The sequence below is a fragment of the Panthera tigris genome, chromosome E1 (genome assembly GCF_018350195.1).
Source record: "Panthera tigris isolate Pti1 chromosome E1, P.tigris_Pti1_mat1.1, whole genome shotgun sequence".
Classification (NCBI taxonomy): Eukaryota; Metazoa; Chordata; class Mammalia; order Carnivora; family Felidae; genus Panthera; species Panthera tigris.
Window position 1 is genome coordinate 42,946,755 of NC_056673.1, and position 23,824 is coordinate 42,970,578.

The following is a 23,824-nucleotide window of genomic DNA, read 5'->3' on the forward strand; positions in this document are numbered from 1 at the left end:
CCAGGATGATGTAACCCTCCTCAGTCACCCTCTAGCAGGCGGCCCGCTGCCCTGAAGCACACAGCCGATCCACCAAGGATATTTACTGCTAGAGTACCCGGGTCAATTCCATGCTACATTTCACAGCAGACAACAAACACACGTATCCGACACTGCAGGAGAGACGGGAGTTAGCTTTGAGCAGGGACTTTCTGGGAATGAGCGTTCGGCACAGGAGCCAGGAGACTCCTTGGGAGGACTAGACGCACCTCCTACCCACCCCAGCTGGACCCACTGAGGCTGGAGGGTCATACGGGGGGTGGGTGAGCTAAGGAAGGAGCCAGGCTCTTTGGACTGGGGATTTCCACTGGCAGGCTGCTAGACTTGGCTGTGTGTCCTCGGGGAGTCCCAGGCTGGTCAGGTTGATGGGGATCTTGCACGAGGAACAGCCCTAGCAGGTAGAGGAGATACAGGGGTAGATGTGTAGGCCCCCAGCACGATAGGGCTGTCACAAGGAAGGGAAGATACAGAATCACCTTGTGGGGCTCCGGACCGCAGATCACAGGCCTAGTGGGAGCAGAGGGCAGGGTTCCTTGGAAGGAAGCACATTCTAAGGATTGGGGCTGCTTCAGGGGGTAGTAAGGGGCCTTCACTGGAGGTGAGCAGTTAGGGGTACTGCAGCCCTGAGGCCCCTTCAAGCTCTAGAACTCTCTGCAGAACCCTCACAGTGCTAAGATAGAGGCGTTTTCCTCTCCTGGCAGAGCCACAGCCAGGATCAGACTGGAAGCCAGGTGGGGCCAGTCCCTCCGTGCCCTCTGCCTTCAAGGGGAGGCTCGCCCAGGTTAGAGCAGGGCCCGGCGCCCCCCTGCCCACAGCTCCTGGAGGCCCAGACGACACCCCGTCGCAGCCCATCAACAGACCCTGACTAGGGCACCAACAGCTCTTGAGGCCCAGACCCCAACCATGACAGAGACACGTACGTTTTCCAAGTAGGAAAGGGGAAGTGATCTCCCACCTCAGGCCCGAGGACAGAGCTGAGAGGCGCCCTGGCTCTCACCACACCCAGCTGCCCGGCCCCCCAGCACCCCGTTTCCAGTTCCCTCCCCTCCCCACAAACAGGTGGCAGGCCTGCCCCTCTTCCCTCTTCCACCAATCACCCGATCACCCATGACGGATCACCGTGTCTCAGCGCCCCTCCACAGCCCCTCTCAGACCGGCAAGGCCTTGGAAAAGGAAAGAGGCAAGAAGGGAGGAGTCCCCCCAAATCTGGGAGATGTCCTGCCCCAAAACCCAGCTCACCCCGTTCCTAACAGGCCAGAGGCCCTCAGCCCTCCCCATCAGAGGCCAAGCTTGCCCCCAGATGCCAGGGTCCCCTACCTGTCCCCGCAGGGCCCGACTCTGCCTCCTGGTCAGCTTGGCAATCATGTCCACCATCCTGTCCCCACTGAGCTGCTGGGACAGAGCCCTGGGAAGGCTTCAGGGGTGGAGCCAAGGGGCACAACCCCAGGGCTGGCACGGGGCAAGGGGGAAACAAGAAGTTGCTTTGAGATGGCGGGAGGCTGAGCCTCCAGCCCATTTCCTGTCAGGGCTGCGGAAGTGCTAGCCTGAGACAGAGGCTGCCTGAGAAAGGGTGGGGTGGGGGAAAGGGGGTGGTGTCTCACTGAGGTCTGGGGTATTTTTATGCGTCCAGGGACACACCGGCCTTCCTGCGCTATGCTCTGATGACTGGCAAGTTCTGAGTCCCAGGCCAGACACAGCCTTGGGGCAGGGTGGCACTGGGACCACAGGTGGGGGAGGGGCAGGCTGTGCGGCTAGGAGCAGGCAGAGGGGGCGGTTGGGTGCTGGCGCCTGGGCTGGCATGGACAGGACGCGGAGTGGCCATCAGCTCCCCGCAGGCCCGGGGAGGATGTGATGGGGAAGAGGAAGCTTGTGTGTGTGTCGCGGGGTGAGCGGGGGACGTCTGTCTCAAAGAGGAAGGGGTCTGGGCAGATGTGGTATCAGAGCGAGAGCCAGTGTCTGGAGTCTTCCAGCCACACAGGGAACGGGAGGGATTTTGACCACACCACAGTCTACTCGCCTTGACCATCTCCTCCAGCCTGGGCCACCGAGACGCATGTAGCCCCCCCACAGCCCTACACCAACAGCTTCCCCGGGTCTCTCCTCTCTTCACCCTCCCATTGGGCGTCCAAACCGCAGTCCTGCACCACGGGCGCAGCCTGTCCCTGGTGAGAAGCTGCCGACCCCCTCCAGGCCAAGGACCTCCTTGTCTTCCTGACACTCTCAGAGTGGCTCTGACACCCGAGGGTCTCCCCCCTGGCCGCCCAGCTCCCAGATCAGGCTCTGACCCCCACCTTCTATCCCGGACGCCAGACCCCTCACCTTCTGCTCTCCCATTTCAGTAACCCTCCTGCCCCCAGCCCTGGCCCTCTTTTCTCCCCTGCCCGTGTCCCCCAGGCCACTCCTTCCCTGCACCTACCGCGGGCTCAGGACAGGGACGTCCAAGTGGAGCTAGGCGTGGTGTAGGCTTGGGGTGTGGGACATTTGGACGGACCACAGCCACAGCAAGCCAGGGACCTAGGCCCTACTCTGCCCTCAAAGCTCTAGTATCACTCCCCTACCATCCCTTGTGGGGCTCAGAAGCCTGGAACACCGGAGGCAGAGAGGCCTGGAGTCCTCCCACTTGTCACACACATGACCCATCCCACTGACCCCACCCTGAGGGACATGGGCCACACACACACACAGGACAAGTCACCAAGAGGGACGGAGCCAGGCCCAGGAGATGGGAACAGCCTGTGTACATTCCAGAGCGGCCAGAAACTCTGAGCCGGCAGCAGGGAGGAGCTGGGGCAGGAAAGGGGAGAGAGGAGGCAGGTGTGGGAACCCGGGCCCTCAGTGCTGCCCTGCTGTAGGGTTAGCAGGCAAGGTCTCCCTGGGGCGGGAACCAAGAGTGACAGCGTGGGAGACTGGGACCATAGAAAAGGCTGCCCACCTGCTGACCTTCCCCGGAAAGAAGCCTGGCCGCCATGTCTGGCGTCTCCCAGAGGGCTCTGGCCTCACACCATAGGGACTGAGCAAAACCCACATGGCTCTGGCCTGTTCTTCTCGGTCAGGGTCAGGGAGGTTGGCGCCTCAGGCCTCGGGTATGGGCTTCCCCAGGCGAGATGCGACCACAGCAGCTCCCCAGTGGGGTCCTCTTCCCTCAACCACACCCTCACACCTCGCCTGGCCTCCAGCGGCACATGGTGGAGGAGGGGACAGAACAAGCCAGCTTCACCTCGCCCCCGTCTCTCCAGCCCTCTGTCCTCACCCCCGCCTTCTCTGCAAAACCCTCACCAGTGTTGGGGCACAAGCAAGTGCAACCAGAAAATCCTATCCGTTCTCTGGGGCCAGAGGCAAAAGAAATGCCTGCAAACCAGTGACTGGAGCCTGGGGTCTGGCTCAGGTGGCTGCGGAGGGGACGGGATCTCCTTTGCTGACTCCATGCCACCCGGCTGGAGGGAGAGTTGGGAATAAACCGTGATCTTTGCTTCAGTGAGGCAGTGAGCTTAGCCAAGTGCACAGAACTGTCCTGGTGTCCCTCCCCCGAGCACGCCCTCTCCAGGACAGAGTCCAGGCCTCACCGTACCCACCCCTAGCCCTGAGTGACTCATCCAGCCGTGTGCAGTGGGAAAGCTGGGGGTCACCCCGCAGGCTCCTCAAGCCTCAGAATAGTGGGGAACCATGCCTAGAGCTGCTCCCCCCACCCCGCCCCAGGGTCTGGTGTAACTGGTTTGGGCTGGGGCCTGGACGCGGGCTAAGGCCCACGTGAGGCTCAGTGTAGTGTAATCTTATTGCTTGCCCTGTAGCCTGAAAGTCCAAACACAACAGGCCGAGGTGAGGGTCTTCTCTGGGGTTTGGACCGGAAGCATCATTTGATTCAAAGGAAAAAAGAACAGAGCAGGATTCCAGAGACATGGCTTCTTGTATAGGTTGTGCCTTAGCTTCTCTCTGGGCAGCCCCCTGAAACTCTGGGCCTCTGTTTCTTTACCCGTAGAATGGGCTGTCATTCTCCACACACACACCCCCAACCCCCCCTTCCCTGCTCACAGGGTTGGGTTCTTTGAAAGGGCCAGGCAGGTCCCCTGAGGTTTCTACACCCAGTGGGGACGTGGGGGAGAAAGCGGGGCTGAACCCCTGCTTTTCTGGCTCTGGGTTTCGACTGAGTGCCCTGAGCTCTGGACTCTGCCCGCAGCCTCTTGGCGACCTCATGGGGCCGTGCGTTTGGCTCGCTCCTCCAGGGCAGGTGGGGCCTGGGGTGGAGCCCCTTTGCCGCTCACACGCCCTGTGCTCTGGGTGAAGCCTCCAGACACCCAGAAGGTCTCCTGCTGCTGGGCCAGGAGGAGTCAGAAACGGTCCGTCGAGGAACCTGCCGGCCAGCAAAAGCTGTCATCGTGAGCCACGGGAGGAAAATGTGCCAGGGCCCCGTCCCCTCAGACGGATCTGCACCTGCACTCACGATTCCTCCTCACTTCCCCAGTGGAGGGACCAGGGTTCCCCGTCCACGCCGACCTCCCCAACCTAGGCCCAGGGGACCCCATTGTCTCTCACTTGCTCAGAAGCTGCCTCTCCTCAGGTCTCCAACTCCTCCCACCTGACTGCCTTTGGCCCTTTGGCCTTTCAACAAACTCAAGGCCTCTCCATCTTAAAAAGAAACAGCGCGCCCCTGGACCCAGCTCTCCCTGCCTCGTTTCCAGAACCTGCTTCTTGCCCACGTGTGTGCACCTGCCATCCCGCTGTCCACGCACTCCGACGTCCAGCCCACTGCTCAGGTCTCCTATTACCTCCCCAATGACAAAGGTGGTCCTTCTTGGGCCTGACTCCCCTCCGGGACTTAGTCCTTACAACCCTCTCCCTCCTCGTCTGCCTCCTCAGCCTGCGGCCCAGGCTCCTCTTCCTCCGCCCATTTCCCTGATGCCTGCTCTCACCTTTCCTTCTTACTCTACTGTCCCCGGGGAAGCCCAACCAGCTCGGTTAAGTTAACAACCCGCAACCCCGCCTCCAGGAGCGCAGACCCAACTGCCCCCCGGGTGTCCTCGGTATGCCTCAAAAGCCGCACGTCCCAAACCAAGTTCACCTTCTTCCTCCTCCTTCTTCCCATCTTGGCATCATCTTGGTTGCTCAAGCAGAGACCTGGAGTCACCGAGCCCGGTGACCTGACCCGCCTAAGCCTTTCACACCTACCAGTCCTCAGGTAGCACAGGGATTCGAGGAACACCACCGCGAGGAAGCAAACATTCAGATCTAGAGTAGATGTCCTGCGGGGAATTGGTCTGGTCTCTGTGTCAGGGCAGGAAGAGAGGGACGGGACAGTCAAATGGAACGCATGGCCCTTGAGCCGATCTTGGTTCAAACAAACTGGCTGTGGGGCGCCTGGGTGGCTCAGTCGGTTGAGCATCCGGCTTCGGCTCAGGTCATGATCTCGCAGTCTGTGAGTTCGAGCCCCGCATCGGGCTCTGTGCTGACAGCTCGGAGCCTGGAGCCTGCTTCGGATTCTGTGTCTCCCTCTCTCTGCCCCTCCCCTACTCATGCTCTGTCTCTCTCTGCCTCAGAAATAAATAAACATTAAAAAAAAAATTTTTTTTTTAAAACTGGCTGTGAGAGATTTGTTTTAGGACAATGAAGGAGCTGTGAGTATGGCCTGGGTCTTAGATGATATGTAAGGAACTAATGTTAATTTTGTCAGATATAACAATGGTAATGGTATTGTGATTGTGGAGAAAAACATTTTTAAGAAATAGATGCTGAATTTTTTAGGGATGAGATGCGATAAAGTCTGGAATTTATTATTTCTTGGCACACACACACACAAAAGAACAAACTTGGCAAGCAGCAATCGTCAAATCTAGTAATGGGTATAATTACATTCGTTTTAATATTCTTTATGCTTCTTTGCCTATTTGAAAATCTTCATAAGGAAAAGGGGAAAAGCATCTCCCTCAACCTTTTTTGCTATTGTGCGTTCTCAGTGTTACGACTTTATGAGGTGTTCCCTGTTTCTTACCCAGAAGGACTGGCCCTTCCAACTCTCCCCCTACCCTCGGTTGTAATTTCTCTCCCTTTATGATGCAGCTCCGGTGCCAGGAATTCTGGAAATACGGCAGCTTAAACATGTCCTGCTTCTCCCCTTTCTCCCCCGACTGCTACGCTCTATGAAGGGGCTGTGCCAGCTGGTGGGCAGGGCTGGCTGGCCCGGGAACCCAGGAGACCCCGGGGCAGACCAGGCCCACCATGGGCCCCCAGAGGGAAGGCAAGGTGACCCCCAGGAGCTGACAGGGAGCCAAACAGGTAAGCTAGGCACTCTCTGCCCACAAGGTTGGGGAGGCCGGGAAGGCAGGGAGGGAGCAGGGAGAGCTCCTGATGGTGTCTTAGCAGGGGCCTGCCCAGCCCCCAGAGACCATCACTCCTCCGCTCCAAGCTCCAAGGGCTCCACCCCAGCACTGCGAGCAAAGACCCATAAACCCCACTCCTCTGACAAGCCAGAGGCTGGAGAGAGGCAGAGCAAACACAATCCAACCCACCGCCTTAATATAGCGGGTCCGGACGGGACGGGACGTGCTAGAGACCGATCACAAGTCATGGTGGGAAGAGGAACTTGTCACTTGTCAGTCAGAAGTGACAGGACAACTGGATGGCCACCCAGAAGGAGATAATTAAAGGTGGGTCTACATCTTACTCTGTCCGCTCAAATATACCCCCGGAGGATCCAAGATTTAGATGTAACAAGTGAAACCACTGGGGCGCCTGGGTGGCTCAGTGGGTTAGGATTCGGACTTCGGCTCAGGTCACGATCTCACAGTTTGTGGGTTCAAGCCCTGCGACGGGCTCTGTGCGGACATCTCGGAGCCTGGAGCCTGCTTCGGGTTCTGTGGCTCCCTCTCTCTCTGCTCCTCCCCCACTCACGCTGTCTCTCTCTGTCTCTCAAAAATAAAATAAAACATTAAAAAATTATTTTTTTTAAAAGTGAAACCATAAAAATACTCAAACAGGAAAACACGAGCAACATTCTATATTTAAAAAAGACTTTTGTAAAGGCGTCTGGTTGGCTCGGTCGCTTAAGCATCTGACTCTTGGTTTCAGCTCAGGTCATGATCTCACGGTTAGTGGGTTTGAGCCTTGCATCAGGCTCTGTGCTGACAGCGCGGAGCCTGCTTGGGATTCTTTCTCTGTCCCCCACCCCCCGCCCTCCCCCCGCCGGTCCTCTCTTTTTTTTTTTTTTTTTTAAAAAAAGACCTTTGTAATAGAGACTCAAAATCTAAAAGCCATAAAGCACATGATTTATACATTTGACCACATATATGTACTTTAAGTGGGGCGCCTGGGTGGCTCAGTCGGTTGAGCATCCGACTTTGGCCCAGGTCATGATCTCACGGTTCGTGGGTTCGAGCCCCGCGTCAGGCTCTGTGCTGACAGCTCGGAGCCTGGAGCCTGCTTTGGATTCTGTGCCTCGCTCTCTCTCTCTGCCCCAACCCACTCGCATTCTGTCTCTGTCTCTCTCAAAAATAAATAAACATTAAAAAAATTAAAGAAATAAATCAATGTACTTTAAGTAATTTGTGTGGCCAAAAAACAACATTAGCAAAGTCAAAAGACAACCTTAGGGAGATTACAACTCAGGTAAGAGATTAAGAGCTGTGTTCCCTAGTGTAGCAAAACCTCCTAGAAACCAATAAGGAAAAGACCAACAACTCAGTAGAAAAAGGAGCACAGGATACGAACAGACGGTTCACAGAGAAAGAAAAACAAACAGTCCTTAAATCTATGTAAAGATGCTCACCCTCACTGCAAAGAGAAATGCAAATTTAAGCTATCTTAAGATCTTACATTTTGCTATCAGACTGGCAGAAAACAAAATTTTGATGCGACTTGGTTGGCAAGGCCGTGGGGAATCAGACCCTCGCCTTTGTGCTGGTGGGAATGTATGAGCCCCACAGGTGGGGACGGCAACTTGGCAAAATGTAACAACTACCCCCTGTTTACCCTTCGACCCAGCAATCCTACTTCTGGGATTTAGCCTCGATTTACCAGCACGTGTGTGAAAGACTATTTCTTCTAGCGTCGTTCACACAGTTGCAAAAGATGGGAAACCATGCAAGTGCCCGTCAACAGTATACTGGTTAAATATATTATGATACATCCCTAAGGTGGAAAACCTGCCCCGCTGGAAGGAAGGAGACTGACCCTCTCTGTGCACAATCTCCAAGATACAGTGTCAAATCAAAAAGGCAAAAAATAAGCAAGTTATAGGATTGTGTGTATTGCATGCAACCTTTATGTGAGAGAGGCGGAAAATCAAGTAATCAAATGCATATTCTTACAAGTTTGTATTTGTCTGAAGAACCAGTGAAAGAATAGAGAAAGGATTAATGAGCGTGGTGACTTCTGAGCTGATGGTGAACAGGGTATGGAAGCAGGGGTGAGAGAGAGAGAGGGAGAGAGCAGAGGAGGGGCAGAGAGAGGAGAGAGAGAACCCCAAACAGGTTCAGTGCTGTCAGCACAGAGCCCGAGGTGGGGCTCGAACTCACCAACTGTGAGATATGACCTGAGCCGAAATCAAGAGTTGGATGCCTAACAGATTGAGCCACCCAGGCGCCCCTTACTATATACTTTTCAACGTTGTTTCAATTTTTAAAAACCATGAAAGTATATTATCGGATTAAAAAAAAAAAAAAAACAAAACACCAAGGCTATCGGCAAGATAGAGGGGCTGGAAAACACAGTGACAACTTAACAACAAAATAGAACTCTTAAGAAGATTCAAGTAAAGCCCAAAAGAAAAAAAAAGACTACTTTAGAACTTAAAATATATCCCTGGACTATTCATTGGAGGCGAGGATAGTCACCCTCCAGACTCAAAGTAGTGGCCTGGAAGATAAGGCAGGAGAAATTGCTCGAAGCAAACGTACACAGAGACAGAAATGAAGGAGGCAAAGCTACAAAACAGGAGGTTCCAGTCAAGACAGCTAACTTGCAAATAAAAGAAAAAGTCAAGGAAACGATAATCCTACAACAAATAGATTTCTCTAAGTTGAAAACAGACCCGAGGCTATCTGCAAATGGACAGGGTTCCAGAAGGGAGTGCTGAGAAAAAGAATCCCCACTCTGCACACCCAAGGAGTGTTTGGTTAGGAACCCCAGGGAAGGGGGCCTGGGTGGCTCAGTCTGTTACAAATTCCACTCAGGTCATGATCTCACGGCTTGTGAGTTCGAGCCCCGCGTCGGGCACTGTGCTGACAGCTCGGAGCCTGGAGCCCGCTGCTTTGGATTCTGTGTCTCCTCTCTCTGCCCCTCTCCCTAAAATAAACCACCAAGTACTTTGTACCCATTGTCAAACAAAACGTGGAAAGGTTTCATTATCCCATCAAAAGACAGAGTCAGCTTGGGTCTCAAAATACAGTGACAGGATATATATAAAAATCCACTTAAAAACGTGATAATGTTGAGGGGCACCTGGCTGGCTCAGTCACCAGACCACGTGACTCTTGATCTCAGGATTGTGAGTTCGAGCCCCACGTTGGGGGTAGAGATTACTTAAAAAGAAAACCTTAAAAAAAAAAAAAAGGTAATGTTGAAAATAAAGGGATACCGAGAGATATCACACGGGCAAAAAAGAAAATAGAATAAAATAGAAAGAGTGGCCATATTCATAAAAGAAAGGTGGAGTTTCAGGTTGAAAGCACTAAGCGGGATAAAGAGGGGCACCAGGTAACGACACAAAGGGACAATCTGTGATGACAGAACCGTCAAAATCTGGGCGCTCCCAACAGTGTTGTAGTTAAATATAAAAAACCAAGCCTACTAAAAATACAAGAAGAACTTTATAGAGAAAATTTGAGTGGGAGATTTAATAAATCTCTAATGGAACTGGAGTAAAAGAATAAACAAAAAGAAGTATACAAAGGAAATGCAAGTTTGACTAATATAATCAATCAGCTTGGTTTGATACATAGGGGACCTTACGTCCCTTAAATAAAAAATATACGATTTTTCCAGGTCTATGAAACTCTTAGAAAAGTCATTGACTTGGTCACAAAGAAACCCTTAAATAAAATTAAAAGTGGAGATTTTACAAACCCAGTAAAAAACGAATGCTTTCCCAGTAAAATATAAAATGGCCCAAATTAGCGAGAACTGGTGGAAAACTTGAAAAGACCAAATCACAGTTGATGAGAAAAAAGTCTGCCACTGACAAAGCGCCGGGTGCAGAGGGTTTCACGGGAGAGGCTGACTTGTGGAAACCTTTAGGATTCACCTGCCGTCTCCCTTCCTTGGCCAGGAGGCAATCCTAGAGAAATTTCCCTCTGGCTAGCGAGGCTCTGGGGAGGAGGGCTCCACACGGCATCCACACCACATCGTAACTGTCAGTTGGCTTGCCAAGGTCTCCTCCCAGACAGTAAACTACCTGAGGGCAGGGACCACGCCTTGTTTTTCTTTGCCTCTCACTGCCCAGTCCAGCACCTGCCATTTACTGAATCAATGACACGGCGAGTGAAAAGTTACCGTCTCACTGTCAGCGCACCGTGAGGCCCTGGGTCTGTAAAACTCTCAGACACAGAGCAAAGCAGAATGGATGGAAAGAAACCAAAATGCTAAGAGTCATTAGATTGAAATTCCACCACTCCCCCATTAGCCAAATATTTGTAGGGATATTAAACTATTTCTATGGCGGTGGGGGGGATAGTAATTTATAAATTCAGACAATTCCAGGAGCGCTCCAGTTGTGGAGATGAGGCAGGAAGGAGGCTGGGGGGAGATCTGGAGGCAGGCCCCCTTCTGGCACCTTTCTTGGTTCTTCCGGCTTCCTCTCTCAGGCCAAACCGGCCCAGCCCCCAGGACAGACACGGAAGCCTGGACGGAGACCCCTGCCCTGCTCACCTGATGCCTCATGGTGGATCTCCACCCAGGGGAAAGAGAGGACGCAGGGCGGCACCTATAGGAGTCCAGAGCCTGGACACAAGGGCCCTGCAGGCCTCACTGTGCCTAAGCAGGTGCTCTGGAAATCCCCGCGCACCACAGACCTTCCTCAATTTGGCAAGAGCGAGGGACAATCCTTGCAAGAACCCCTATGTCCCTCGGACCCCGTCCTGGCAGCCCTAATTCCCTCAACGCCAACAAACATCAACTGTCCCCTGACACTCTAGTCTGGAACCCCGACCACGTTCTGATCAGCTGAGCCCGGGCTTGATGGGCTCTCCCCTGCCGGGAACGGGGCACTGAGCAGCCATCGGGGTTGGCATTCATAACCAACCACCTGGTCCTTCCCACTACTGAACACAGCTCCAGGAAGGGTGGAGAAAATAGACGGAGAAAGAGGCCGGCTGCTGGGGCTCAGGAAGGAAGTGGGGAGGCAGGTGGGCCTGTCTCAGGAGACCAGGGGTGCTGAGGGGAACCAGAGACTCAGAGGTGAGGAATGGGGCCCAGGCTCAGGGGAGATCACCCAGGGGCTGACACGGGGCCTGCAGGGTGGGAGGTTGCCTTGGGAGCGGTGGGTGGCTGGGGAGGAGTCCTGGTGGCCAGGAATGTGGGGTGAGGATGGGAGGGGGGCTACCCACGGAGCTGCTCTTTCATGGGTCAGGTCAGAAGCTAGGCAGTGGGGTTCCAGGGTCCGCCTGGGGCTGAAGGTGAGTCATGGGGAGGAAAGGTCAGCCCAGGGATGAAGAAACCAGCTGGGCCGCCTGGGGAGGTGAGAAAGACAGTGGCTGGGAGGAGGAAGGACTCCGGAGACCCTCCCCTTGGCCTCAGCTCCCCTGCTCTTACCAGCAGCCCCCTTTCTAGAGGGCCCCTGGCTGGTCCCCACCCAAAGGGGACCCAGGTGGGTTTGTCCGAGGCCTCAGTCACAGCTGCCCCGGGGCTGCCCTCAGAGTCTGTCCCACGGAGTGGGTGCCAGGCCTGGGATCCGGAGAGGAGGCAGGGGCGCCTCCGGGCGAGTCATTGGGCAGGTGAGTTTCAGCAGGGGTACAGGAGAAGACCGGGGAGGGGGGAGGTCAGGGAAGAAGGGGAGAAAGTGGGCAACTGCCACGGCCCGCCCCCGCCCCCTGTGCAATGATGAACGGTCACTCACAGTTCTCTGCAGAGGACAGGGAGCCAGGGCCCCGGGACTCCTTCCAGTCCAGGCCGCCTGCTCAGGTGGGGCACCGGCCGGGCCGCTTGCAGAGGCCCCGGCTGTAACTCTTTCCTCCCAGTGGCCAATGCCTGGGCAGCAGGGGCGGGCTCCAGTCCAGAGGGCTGGCCTGAGGCCCCGGGGCGGGGATGGTGACCGGGGATGGTGACTGCACCCAGAAATGGACTCAGTGGGGGAGGAGTCTCAGAGGCCCCTCCTCACCTGGCTTCCCCAGGCTCCAAAGCCCCTCCTCAGCGAGGGAGGGAGTAGAGTAGAGGGGAACAGGCTGGCTACGGCCTGCAGGCCACCTGCCTGAGACTGAGCCTGGTAACCAGGGTGGGGTTCAGGGTCAGGAGGTACGGGAACTGACTCCGGCTCAGCCACCTCCCGCCTGGGTGACTTTCAGCCAGCCACTCAACTTCTCTGAACCTCTGCACTCTGGCACAGGGGGGCGCCCTTGCATGCAGGCCTGCCTTCAGAGCTGCTGGGAGTGGGAGCCTTTGAGTGAGAGCCCACGGGACCACTAGCCCCTGTGGCGCAGGATCACGTCATGCGCCACCATGCTTTGTGTCCCCAGTGTCCAGCGCTTTGACCAGCGCACTTTGACCATCCACCGGCGCGTGGTGGATGACAAGGCCGTGAAACGCCACACGGTGGGCGTAGAGGCTTCTCTCTTCTGAGGGTCCCCGCCTCTGCCAATTGTCCTACACCCACGCCACCCTCTCCCCTTGTCCAAGGCTCCCCGGTCCCCGATGAGCCTGACCCTGTGTCCCCTCCATCCTCACATCCTTGGCCCTTGCCTCGGAGGGAGTGGGTCCCTCCCCGTCTGCCCTGGGCATCACCCTCACACCTGTGTCCTGGGATCCCGTCTCGTCAACCAGCTCCTCTGGCTGCTGCCCACTCACTCAGATTTGGGGAGCCTCCCCCCTCTCGACCTCCACATGCCTCTGGCCACACGGCACCTCTCCCTTCCCTGCCATGCTTCTGAGCGGTCTCCACTCGGCCCTGCACCCTCATCTTCACCCTCTGACCTCTGCCTTCTGCTTTTGGTAACCCCTTGGCCAGCTCCTGATAAAGGGGCTGCTGACCTTGAGGTCACCACTTCCGATAAATGTTCGATGGCCTTTATCTAACTTCCCCTTCCTTCTGGACACCTCTCGGTGTCTGGACCAGCACTCTCCTGCTTCTCCTCCTTGTTCCCTGACTGTGTTTTCCACTTCCTCCTCTTCCCTCCCCTAGTCACCCAAATGTGGTGGGCCCAGGGCTGTGGCCCCCCGGTCCACATGCTCCCTCGCCCCCCACATCGCCACACCACATGCTGGGCAGCTCCAGGACTCCTCCCACGCCTTCCCAGTGTCCCCGCCATAAACAGACCACTGCCTGCGCACACTGGGAGGCTGGGACTCAGCCTGACTTCTCTCCCGCCCTCCTCAGCCCATCAGCCACCAGCTCCCTCGAAATCCACTTCCCGAACCTCTCCTGTCATCACCGCATGCCTGGGAGACCATGAAAGTCCTCTGCCACTCTTAAAGTTCCAGCCAAGGGGGTCCTTTCTGAACCCCACTCGCTTCTCTGCTGAGAGTCTCCCTGTAGCTGCACGGTGACGGTGACGTCCGAATTCCTGGCGAGGGCCATGAGGCCCCGCCCCCCAGGCGCCACCCACTCCCCACCAGAGCCCCAGCAGCGCAGGGTGGGGGCTGTAAGGCCCCAGGGGTGCCCCATCTCACACCTGCACCCATGCCTGTGCACCGCAGCACACTGGGTGTCCTTTTTATCTCAGATGGACTGGGCCATGCTGGCCTGAGGCATCTGTCCCCTCTTGCCAGGCTCCTGACCCAGATGGTGGCCCTCCAGGCCTGGGACTCTGCCTCACCAGATGCCCGGCAAGTGCAAGGTCACCTCATGCTTAGTTAATGAGTGAATGAAGGGGAAAGGTAGGAGCTGCCTCTCCTGCCTCCTCCAAGAAGAAACAGGCAGGCTCACCATTCAGGAAATTCCTTCTCTAAATGCTCCCTTGAGTAACTAAACACAGAATGGGGTTTCTTTCCCAGGAGACAGGCAGCTCCCCACGCCAGGAGTGTGTAGGGGCTGGGGTGTCAGGGAGGCCCACAGCTGACACTGGAATAAAGCAGGGTCACAGGAAGTGTGAGATCATACCCATTACACGGGGAGGAAACCAGACCAGAGATACTAAGCCTCTTGTTGAGGCCATACAGTGCATTCATTAGGGCCAGAAGTGGGACCGGGCAGAGCATTTCCACCAATACCCGGGTCTCTGGCAGACGCCCCAGTTCTTCCCTGTGCGAGCACCAACCCTCTCTCCATCATCTGTGTCCCCCGCCGCCGACACACCACTATACTGTGCGGAAAGAAAGAGGGGCAAGCTGGACAGGGGATGTGGAAAGGTCCTGGAATGCACCTCCGAGAGCCTGTCCGGGAAGCGGAGGGACGCCGGGGTAAAGAGCACTGGTATCCAGCCATCTGTCCCAGAGAAGGGGGCCAACTGGCCAGCAGAGACGGCCGGACACATTATTTCCCACCCCCCTACCCCTCTGGTTCCTTCTGGGCGGAGTCCCCATCCTCGTCCCCACGCGCCGGTTGCTATTCCCCGTCATGACCACAAGGGGGCGGGCTGCTCCTTGCAGAAACGGGAGCAAAGCTGGCGCAGACCAGGATACCGAATGCGACCCCGGCCAGCCTCGGTGGAGCGCCTACTACGTGCCAAGCGTTTCCATGCTTCACCACGTTGAAGGCTCACAACACTAATCCTTAGGTTTTGTCCTGCGTTTACACACGAGGACACTGGGGCTGGGGAGTTAAGTGACTCCTCTGCAGCTGGCAGGTGACCCAGCAGGGTCAAATTCCAGTCTCTCTAAGCTTCAAATCCTGAGCTCTTTGCACTGTAACCAGATGGGCGGAGGGGAGACCCAGGAGCTCCCAGCCCGGGAAGGTGCTTCCTTCCTCTGGGCATCCCACACTCAGTCCTGGCATGAGCCAGGCATCAATGTTGACAACAAATACATTACATCAAGTACAAAGAAAGAAATCAGAGACTTACAAGGTTTAGGGATCATCCATCCACACTTTCCACCCCTCTTTGGGCCAAAGGACAAATCGAGACCCTCTGAGAGGAAATGAACTGCCCATAATTACCCAGCTGTCAAAAGGCAGATGTCAAAAAGGGGGTCTGTGCATCCTCCCTCCACATCTCCCCAACCACCGACCCAAAAAGTTCCTAAAGTTGAAAATGTCAGGGTCATCCGAAGGATTCTGAGGATGTAAAAGTGTTTTTAAAACGTGCTCTATTTTCGATTTCCTAAATTAACAACTGGGTTCTGAAACGAAAAAAAAACACACTATCACTGGACCACTTCCTGAAACAAACAAATCAAAAATTGTCTTTTTTTTTTTTTTTAAAGGGGGAACTGAAATATCGGAAGAAGCCAAAAAAGGAAGCAGATCCCTGACTTCCACATCCACTATCTCATCTGACCCCTAAGCTCCTCTGAGGAAGAAGAGGCAGGTGGAGTGGCCCGCAGGTCCACAACTCCATATCCGGGCGCGTTCCGGAATGTTGTGGATTTTAGAAAGGTAATACGGCGCACACACCTGCCAGCAAGGCTTGCAGCAGTACACTGTAATCCGGTTCATCTGCACTTGCGTAGTAAAACTAAATGTAATAAATGAAGACCACCCACAGCTTGACATCGGTTCAAATCAAATTTTTTACCACCAACTGAGTTACGGGAAACCTTTGGACTCCAGGGAGCTTTGGCATTTCGGAATTGCCCATAAGTGACCGGGAGCCTGCACCCTTCTCTTTCCGTGGTTTTGAAAAGTGAGGCTCGGCGGTGACTGCCGCCCCGTCGAGCCGGACGCTAAGCCGAGGGGGTCTCCTCGAGTCCGGGCCCGGAGCGGCGCAGCACCCCGGCCCGCCACCCCGCTCCCCGTACCTGCTGCGGGCGCTCCTCCCGTGGCGGGCCGCGCACGTCCTGGACGACCTCGTAGACGTTCTCGGAGTCGCTGCGCGCCAGGGGTCGCGGGCACACCCAGGAGCCCGCCACGCTGCAGGCCTTGAAGCTGCCCGCGCTCCCGAGGAGGCCGGCAGGGGGCGCGACGGCGGCGCGCGCCAGGTCGTCCAGGGACTGGGCGGGCCGCACCGGCGCCGCGGGCCGCGTGTACAAGCAGGTGGGCAGGCCCGGCGCCAGGCTGCTGCGCTGGGTGGCGGCGCCGCGCCGCGCGGGGCCGCACAGGGAGCCCACGCGGCCCCGGGGCTCGGCGGGCGCGCCGTCGGGGCCCGCGGACACCGGCGCGCTCACGAAGCGGTAGTCGTAGGCGAGCGGTTCCGGGGCGACGGGCCCCGGGCGGAGCGCGGGTGGCGTGGAGGTGGCGGCCGGGTCCCCGAGCGCCGGCAGCTCGCGCACGTACTGCGCGGGCAGGTAGAAGGGGCGGCCGCCGGGCTCGCGCCGCACGTGCCACCAGTGCTCCGTGCTTCGGCGCAGCAGCCTGTAGCGCTCGTTGGGCTGGATGGCCACGCGGCGCCCGTCCTTGCCCGTGTACTCGAAGGGATGCTCCACCAGCACGTACACGTCCCCCTCGACGTCCGCCGCCATCGCGGCCCTGGCGTTTCCCTGTGAGTGACAAGGAGGAGGGGCGCGGAGGTCAGGGCCACCGAGCCGGGAAGCGCACCGCACCAGAGGGACAGAAGACCTGGGTTCGAGTCCCAGTGCTGCATTCCTTATGTGCGTTAATTTCCTAGCTCAAAAATGGGGGACTTGGATAAAATAATCTCCAAGGTTCTCATTCTTACACTCACTCATGGAATTATGACAATACCTTCATTCTGACAATGCCTTCATCCCGTGGCATTGATTACGAGATTTGATCCCGGTTCGATCCCTTGGTGGAGAAATTGTGGGTAATATTGGTCCAGCTTTACAGCCAAGGAAGCCTTGACCCAAAGAGCTGGGGTGATTGACCGCGATAAAGTCACCACATTTGCCTAAAGGTTGACTGGGCCTCGGTTTACAGGTCTGTGAAGTGGGAAGAACAGCCCGTTCTCTACCCACCCACCCCCGCCGCCACTCCCCTCGCCCCGCCCCCTGCCCTGCCTGTCCCGCCCCAGACGTCTCCAGCCTTCAGGAAATCCGCGTGCCCGGAGCCTCTTCCCTCCAGGCTCCCGCGCCCCCGGCCCGCGGAATCAGGGTTGAGGCGCGGGGCTCTGGGAACCACCCCGGCACCGTTCTATCCCGGGGAATGCCCCTGCCTCGCGTAGTCCAAGGGCCTTGGCTAAGGGACCGGACTGCCAAGGCCGGAGAACCGGTTCTCTCGGTTTCTCTTTCCTTCCCCAGCGGCTTGGCTGCGGACGTGAACCCGGCGCCTGGCCCGCCCAGACCGTCCTGCACCGCCCCCTGTTCTCCAGCTCCCACCTCCACCTCCCGAGTGAGGCTCGGCCCTCGCGGCCTACCCACCAGCCCTGTGATCACATTGCCCCAGGAGAGTGGCCCCTAGAGAATGCACTTTGTGACAGTGACTACCCCTGTGGCGTCCTCCGTCCTCCCCAAAGCTCTCCCGGAGTGATTGCCACAACCCACCGCCCTCCACGCCAGCTTAGCTTGGCGCTTGATGTGGTGTTGGGAGTCCGAGCCTAACTGTAAATCCGCCTGTCTCTCCATCAAAGAGATGAGTCGGTACCCTCTTCCATAAGTGGCTGGTCCCTCCAAGCCTTTGCACTGATCCCATCTCCTGCCCCATAGAGGTGTCCTGGGACCAGCAGCTGGGGAGCTCGGTGGCTTGCTGAGGCTGAGGAACCCAAGGAACAGGGTCTGACGGGGGTGGGGGGGTGGGGGTGCAGGGTCTGGCCAGGGACACAGAGCGGCCTTCACTACTTTCTCCAGCTTCCCGTGTTGGGGAAAGGGTTGCACTCTTGGGCCCTGAAGTTACAGTGAACTGCCTGTAGCTAAGCCAACAACCCCCAGGGAGGACACCCCTTCCCGTCACCTTCCCCTGGACCCCCGCCTCTCACTCACGTTGGCAGGGCAGGTCTCTGCGGGCCCATGGGCAGGACCGGCGGAGTCCGCGGATGGATGTAGATCAGGCCCCTGCCATCTCTTTCCAAGGGCGGGGCTTCCAAGGGCTAAGCAGGAGAGACCTCCGGGATCAGGAGCTGGCAAGGGGAGCAAAGAAGGAGAGGGATGCTCAGGAGGGCTGCCCCCAATCCCCAACGCAGCCGTATCTCGGAGGGGCCAGGAGGAGCCTGAATGAGTGTGTCTGGGCGGGTGGGGGACACCGGGAGTGGGACGCACAGCAAGAGAAGGCGAAGGGAGGGAGGGCGCTGTAGGGGCTGCGACTGAAGGGGCCCTGCGGGGTCGTCAGCGGAGCCCAAGGTGGGTAGGGTCCCACCCCTGAGCCTCCCGCCGTGGGATTTGTTGTCCTCCAGCCTCTGCGTCCCGCGGGCGCGCTGCTCTGGGACAGCTCGACCCCGGTTCGTTGTCTCGCCCAGGGTTACAACCGAAGCCGTATGCACCCCGAATCACCACTACAAGCCCTTTCCAGCCCGACTGCACGCACCACTCGCTTCGGACCCACCTCCGCCCTCCCCGGGCCCTTTCCGGGCGCAGCTCGGCCGGGCCTGGAGTTCCCACCGCAGAGATCCCCACCGGAGCGCAGGGGCTCGGGCTGGGTGGGGAGGGGACCCGAGTCTCCTCTCCTTCCCCAACTCTGGGGGAGCCAGAGGAGCCGGTAGGATCCCTGGAACTTCAGGACTGACCCGTCGCCAGGAGGTGCTTTTCGTGCACTGCCCGGGCGACGCGAGCCACAGCGGCGCCGGGGCCTGGACTCGGGCCCCGCCTGTCCCCGGACGGAGGGCAGCCCTTCGGATCTCCGCTCTGCGCGGGGGACATCCGCCCCGCGCGGCCCTGCTCCCGGGCCCGCGCGGCTCCCTCCCCAGCGCCCGGTGAAAGGGGAGCAGGCGCGCGCGGCGCTCCCGGGTGAGGACCCGCCACCTGCCGCACCGCGCTCCCCCAACCCCGGCTCAGCAACCCCCGCCCGGCCCGGCCCTGGCACCTTGGGGCGTCCGATCACCGGCTTCGCCTCCACTTGTCCCGGCAGGCACGCGTGCTTTCGGCGGCCGGCGCTCCCTCCTCCACCGCCCAGCTCCCGCGCAGCCCGGTTTCCTGTTCAACAATACAGCGAGGGAGGCACCAGCCGAGAGCGCCGGGCAGAACTTCCTCCCGGGCTGAGGTTGGGCTGCGGCTGCTAGAGACAATCCCCGGTGTCCCGGCTTCCTGTCCCCTCTGGGCCGGGCCAGCGCCCTAGGAGCTCAGACGCCACCCTCTCCCCTGCACCCCCTGGGATCCCGGGCCACACCTGGCTATCTCCAACGACGTGGAAGCTGCAGGGCCAGGAGGGTGGCATGACGGGGGGAGGGAGGGAGCTTCCTCAACTCCTTCTGGAGGGGCCAGATTTCCCTCCCGCTGCGTGGTTCCATCCCCCTGCCTCCTGGATCCTCCACTGGAAGAGGGCCACCCTCCAAGCTGTCCATTAGGGTGTCCTGGAAGTGGACTCGCTCACCTCAGCATCTTTTCTTTCCCATGAACTTGGGACAACACCTACTTCACAGGATCTTTAGGAAGATTGAATGAGACGTACGAAGTACATACAATTCAGTAGTAGTCTCACAGTAGTATCGGAAGGATGCACAGAGCTATTGACGTTATTTTTATTATCAGATGAGCTGTCCTCCTCTTTGGGGTGTGATTGAGGTCTCCAAAGGCCCCATTCTTCTTTAGGCAGAGGGGGAAGGGAGACACAAACATCCTCAGAGGCACCTTGCTGAGGGTGGAGGCACTGAGACCAAAGGCAGGGTAGCACCCAGGCCACGTGCCCCTGGCCTTGGTCCCCAGCCCTCGAACCCAGTTCCTTTTGTGTTTTCAGAGCCTGCCCCCTACAACCCTGGAGGGGCTTGAGGCCCTGGAGGGAAGCTGGGGCTCAGAGGATACACAGAAGACGCTCTCTCACGGGCTGAAAGGTGTCTTCAAGGACCAGAAACCTTAGGGCCAAATGTGTTTCAGTCCCACTTTCCTGCAACCTGATTTCCCTGGAACGCGTGTTTCCTTCTTCTGTCCTTACGATGGGCAGTGGTGGGCTTTTCCTGGAACTTCAGAGGAAGGGAGCAGCCAAGTAAAGTCCCCTTGGAGCCCTAAAAGCCATGAGCCCTGATTCTGGCCCTCCTCAGCCTTCCCTCCCTGAGCCCCTTCTCTGGCTTTGGATAACCCAGTGGGACACGGTCCCGAGATTTCTCACGTTCCAGTGTCGGGGATCGGTGGGCAGGCACAGGGAAGAAGCCGTTGTGGTGGCATTTCAGCCATCGGTGTAGATGGGTAAATCTACCCAAAGGCCCCGAGATGCTACCCCCCTCTCCCTGCCACAGACTCTGACTCCTAGTGGGAGGGGGACAGACTGAACACGGTCACCCCTCCTCCCCTGCATGCCCACTTCTGGTGCACAATGTTTACCGCCGGCCACCCCTCTCCAGGCCTCCTGTGTGCCCAGGGACTAATGAGAGTCGGTGGGGGCGGGGGCATCAGACGGCAGGATGGCTGGTGGTTTCCTCCCAACCACTGGCAGCGTCGGGATTCAGAAGCGAGACCAGAGGTGAGAAAGATCAGGTCTTTACTGCAAAATCATTCAAAAATCACACAGCAGCAGTTCCTTCAGTACATTGCAAAGCGCCGTTCGGGGCCAGCGCGCCTCACTAGAAAACAGTTTATTGCATAAAATGGCGTTTTAAAAATAGTGTGGGCACCACTGAGGTTCACATCAGCTTTCCATTGGAGGTGAGAGGGTAAGAGTCAACTCATCCGGAAGCATCAGCAGCTTTCTGGTACTGGGGAGAGGGTGAGTTGTAGTTAATGCTGCTAGTCCCCGGTGGGGGTGGAGGGGGAGGAGGTGGGGGGGGGCACAGGCCCCACACAGCCTAAGCGAGCTCCTCTGGGGCCTCACTCCTGTTGCCTCCTAGGGCACCTTCTGGTGCGCACACTGTTCTCACGGGCCTGAGATGAGGCCCGGCCTGGGCGGCACCACCTGCTGTCCCAGGCCGGCTCTGGGCCACTTGGGGGATCTGGGGCATCTGCGGCTCTGGCCGGCCGCGCTGGGTCTGCGCTGGGTCTGCGGTGGGGCATTAATGCTGGCTGTGGGGGTGTGCGCTGAGGATAGGGATCCGCTTCCCCGTTTAGGAGGCTTTGGTGTGCCGGGCATAGGTGCGTACTGTTTCCGTGACAGGGGACAGACAGGCTGTGTGGCAGCCCCCTCCCCCACCTGCCTACCACCTCCTCTCTCCTATTGCACAACTTATCCAGCTCCACAGGGCTGGGCAGGTGACTCAGCAGCCGAATCACCCCAGGGGAGAGGTGGGAGTAGATTCATCTCTTGACAGTGAAAGGCAGTCTCCACCTGAGGCCCCCAATCCAAGCCGAGAGCTGACAGGACGGCCAGAGGGCCCAGGCCTGGGGGCCAGGGGGACGATGGGTCCAGGAGAGATGGGGGAAGGCAGCAGGGGAATCGCTCCCAAACCACAGGGTCTAAACATCACTTTGAAAACCATTCCAGGCTCGCACTCTGCCCCACACCCCTTCAAAAGGCAATCGTGCTCCGGGGAAATTCTCTAGTCTCTGGCGGTGCCCCCTCCGGGCCAGTCCAGCAAAGCTTTGTGAATTCATGGCTTTGTAAACTGAGGCTAGGCATCCCTCCCACGAGGCGGCTGCCCCCACACATCGCCGCAGCACGGCTGGCACTCTTCCTGGGAGGACGGTGGTCACCGCTCCACGGTGCCCAAGGCTGGCCTGGGCTCACTGTCCTCTCTGTGGGCCCCGCCTTCCTCTGTCCCAGCAGGGGTCAATCAGGCGGTGGGGGGCGGGGGGTGTCCCCCTGAGAGTGTGTCTGCATCAGCCCGCCCGTCTGGCTTTGGGTCCGCAGTAGGTGAGGAGGGCACGGGGCTGAGGGGTGGGCAAGATGATGACCTGGCCCTGGACCAAGCGAGGGCTCAAAGTGCTCACAGTGCTGGTTCCGAGTCACTCCCTTCTCCCGCAGGGACCGAGAGCCCGGGCTACGGCGGGGCCAGGGGGCTCTGGCGTGGAGAGAGGTGACGGGCTTTTCAGGTGAGGAGGGCAGGGCAGGGCGAAAAGAGGCAAGGGAGAGGAAGAGGGTGGTCATCGGGACCGACCCCGACAGCCCCTGGGCGGTTTGGCACGTCGTATTCGAGCCGTGGGCAGCAGTGTCGGGCGCGGGTGAAGGAAAGGCACCCGTAGAGCTGACAGGCTCTGGCCCAGCGGAGGCCTGCCCGCCCAGCCACCCGCAGGCCAAATGTTCCCACGTGTTTGCTCCGCATGAGAATGTCTGGATTTCTCGGGTGACTTGTGTAGGGTCAAGAATAAAAAAATATTTTCTATTGAAATATGAAGGGAAAAAACCCGCCTTAAAAAACTAGACCTTTTTTGAATCCGGAATGTGGAATTGAGCATGCGCCCAAGTGTGGTTTCCACAGTGTTTGAAGAGCCCTGATGGAGGTGCCGTGTCTGTGAGGTGAGCTGGGGCCTGGTTAGTGCAAAGCTCCCCTCCCCGCTTCCCCTGGGACGGGGGGGCATCTGATGGCGTCCCCACCTTGTGGAGCAGACGGGTGGTAGAGGGACTGGGGGACATCCTCGAGGGCTTCGTCTGGTAGGCTCATGCTCCGGTCGCATCTGGGTCCTCCCGACAGGGGACACGGCTGTGACACCTCGAGAGTATGCAGGCTGATGCCACAGGCGGCCGGGCTGGCAGCGAGCCGCTGCCCCGCAGTCTCCGGCCGGGGACAGCACAGCGGCTTAGAGGAGAGCACTCCGTTCTTGGTACTTGCGCCGGCGGGCACAGCGGGGACAGCCCCCCTTCACCACGGCCTGGCAGCTCTGGTGGAAGACGGTCTTGCACTCGCCGCACCTGGGGAGAGCCGCGAGCGCCGCTGGTGCCAGGGGGCCGGGGGGCGGCTGGAATCCCGACCAGCACCCGTGGCGGGGTGCGGTTCCGCTCGGGACCCCAAGACGCGCCGCGCCACGTCCCCCCTGCCAGATCGCTGCCTGGAGACAGTGCTCACCCCCGCGTCACACCACAGGCGCGGACGCTCTCGATTCTAATTCACGTTCCAGAGAGGCCGCTAGAGACTTAGGGGATGATTTCTTGCCCACGTCGAAAACACTCTGCGGTTTAAAAAGCTGAGCCCAGGGGTTGAATCTGGGCCAGGAGACGCCTACTGAAAATGGATGCTCCCACCCGTTCAGTTTTCCACTCCCGTGTGGGCCGGAATGGAGGTTTGGTGGGTGACTCTTTCCACTTAGAGGCCTCTGATCAGGAGCGGTAACGGGATAGGAACGATGATTACCGCAGCAGAGAGCCAGGCAGGCACCAGCCGCCAGGCGCCCACTTTGTGCCCGGCCTGTGCCACCACTCCAGGGCAGTGACTCATTCAGTCCCTCCTCGGTCCGTCTGTAGATGACAACACCGAGACCCTCACTCAAAGAGGCAGCAAGTCACCTCTTCTCTAGGAAGACAGCTTCCCTGGTCTAGGGTAGGGCCCCGTGAGGGCTCTCTTGTCCCCGGAGCTGGACTGGGGCTGGCCGTGACTGCCCAGGGCGTCGGCTGTTCTAGACAACCTCACCGCCCCGTGGCACTGGC

The 23,824-nt window shown here is 58.2% G+C and overlaps 2 protein-coding genes across 10 annotated transcripts in view; both read right to left on the reverse strand.

The window, feature by feature from the left end:
• Positions 1-19,769, reverse strand: part of ARHGAP27 (Rho GTPase activating protein 27) — a 30,176-nt gene extending 10,407 nt beyond the window's left edge. Inside the window, exons 1-3 of one of the 3 annotated variants that reach the window (XM_042967906.1) lie at positions 19,184-19,769; positions 18,148-18,284; positions 16,072-16,749 (exon numbers count right to left, since the gene is read on the reverse strand). In XM_042967906.1, the coding sequence (XP_042823840.1) occupies positions 16,072-16,731 (660 nt within the window). In that variant the 5' untranslated portion in view covers positions 16,732-16,749; positions 18,148-18,284; positions 19,184-19,769. Of the gene's footprint in view, positions 1-1,356; positions 2,045-16,071; positions 16,750-18,147; positions 18,285-19,183 lie in introns of those variants that run through there. The other 2 variants (XM_042967905.1, XM_042967907.1) reach the window with 2 other exon arrangements.
• A 962-nt stretch (positions 19,770-20,731) lies between these two features.
• Positions 20,732-23,824, reverse strand: part of PLEKHM1 (pleckstrin homology and RUN domain containing M1) — a 47,904-nt gene continuing 44,811 nt past the window's right edge. For 2 of the 7 annotated variants that reach the window (XM_042967899.1, XM_042967897.1), the window contains exon 12: positions 23,203-23,635. In XM_042967899.1, the coding sequence (XP_042823833.1) occupies positions 23,254-23,635 (382 nt within the window). In that variant the 3' untranslated portion in view covers positions 23,203-23,253. Of the gene's footprint in view, positions 23,093-23,189; positions 23,636-23,824 lie in introns of those variants that run through there. The other 5 variants (XM_042967902.1, XM_042967900.1, XM_042967898.1 and 2 more) reach the window with 5 other exon arrangements.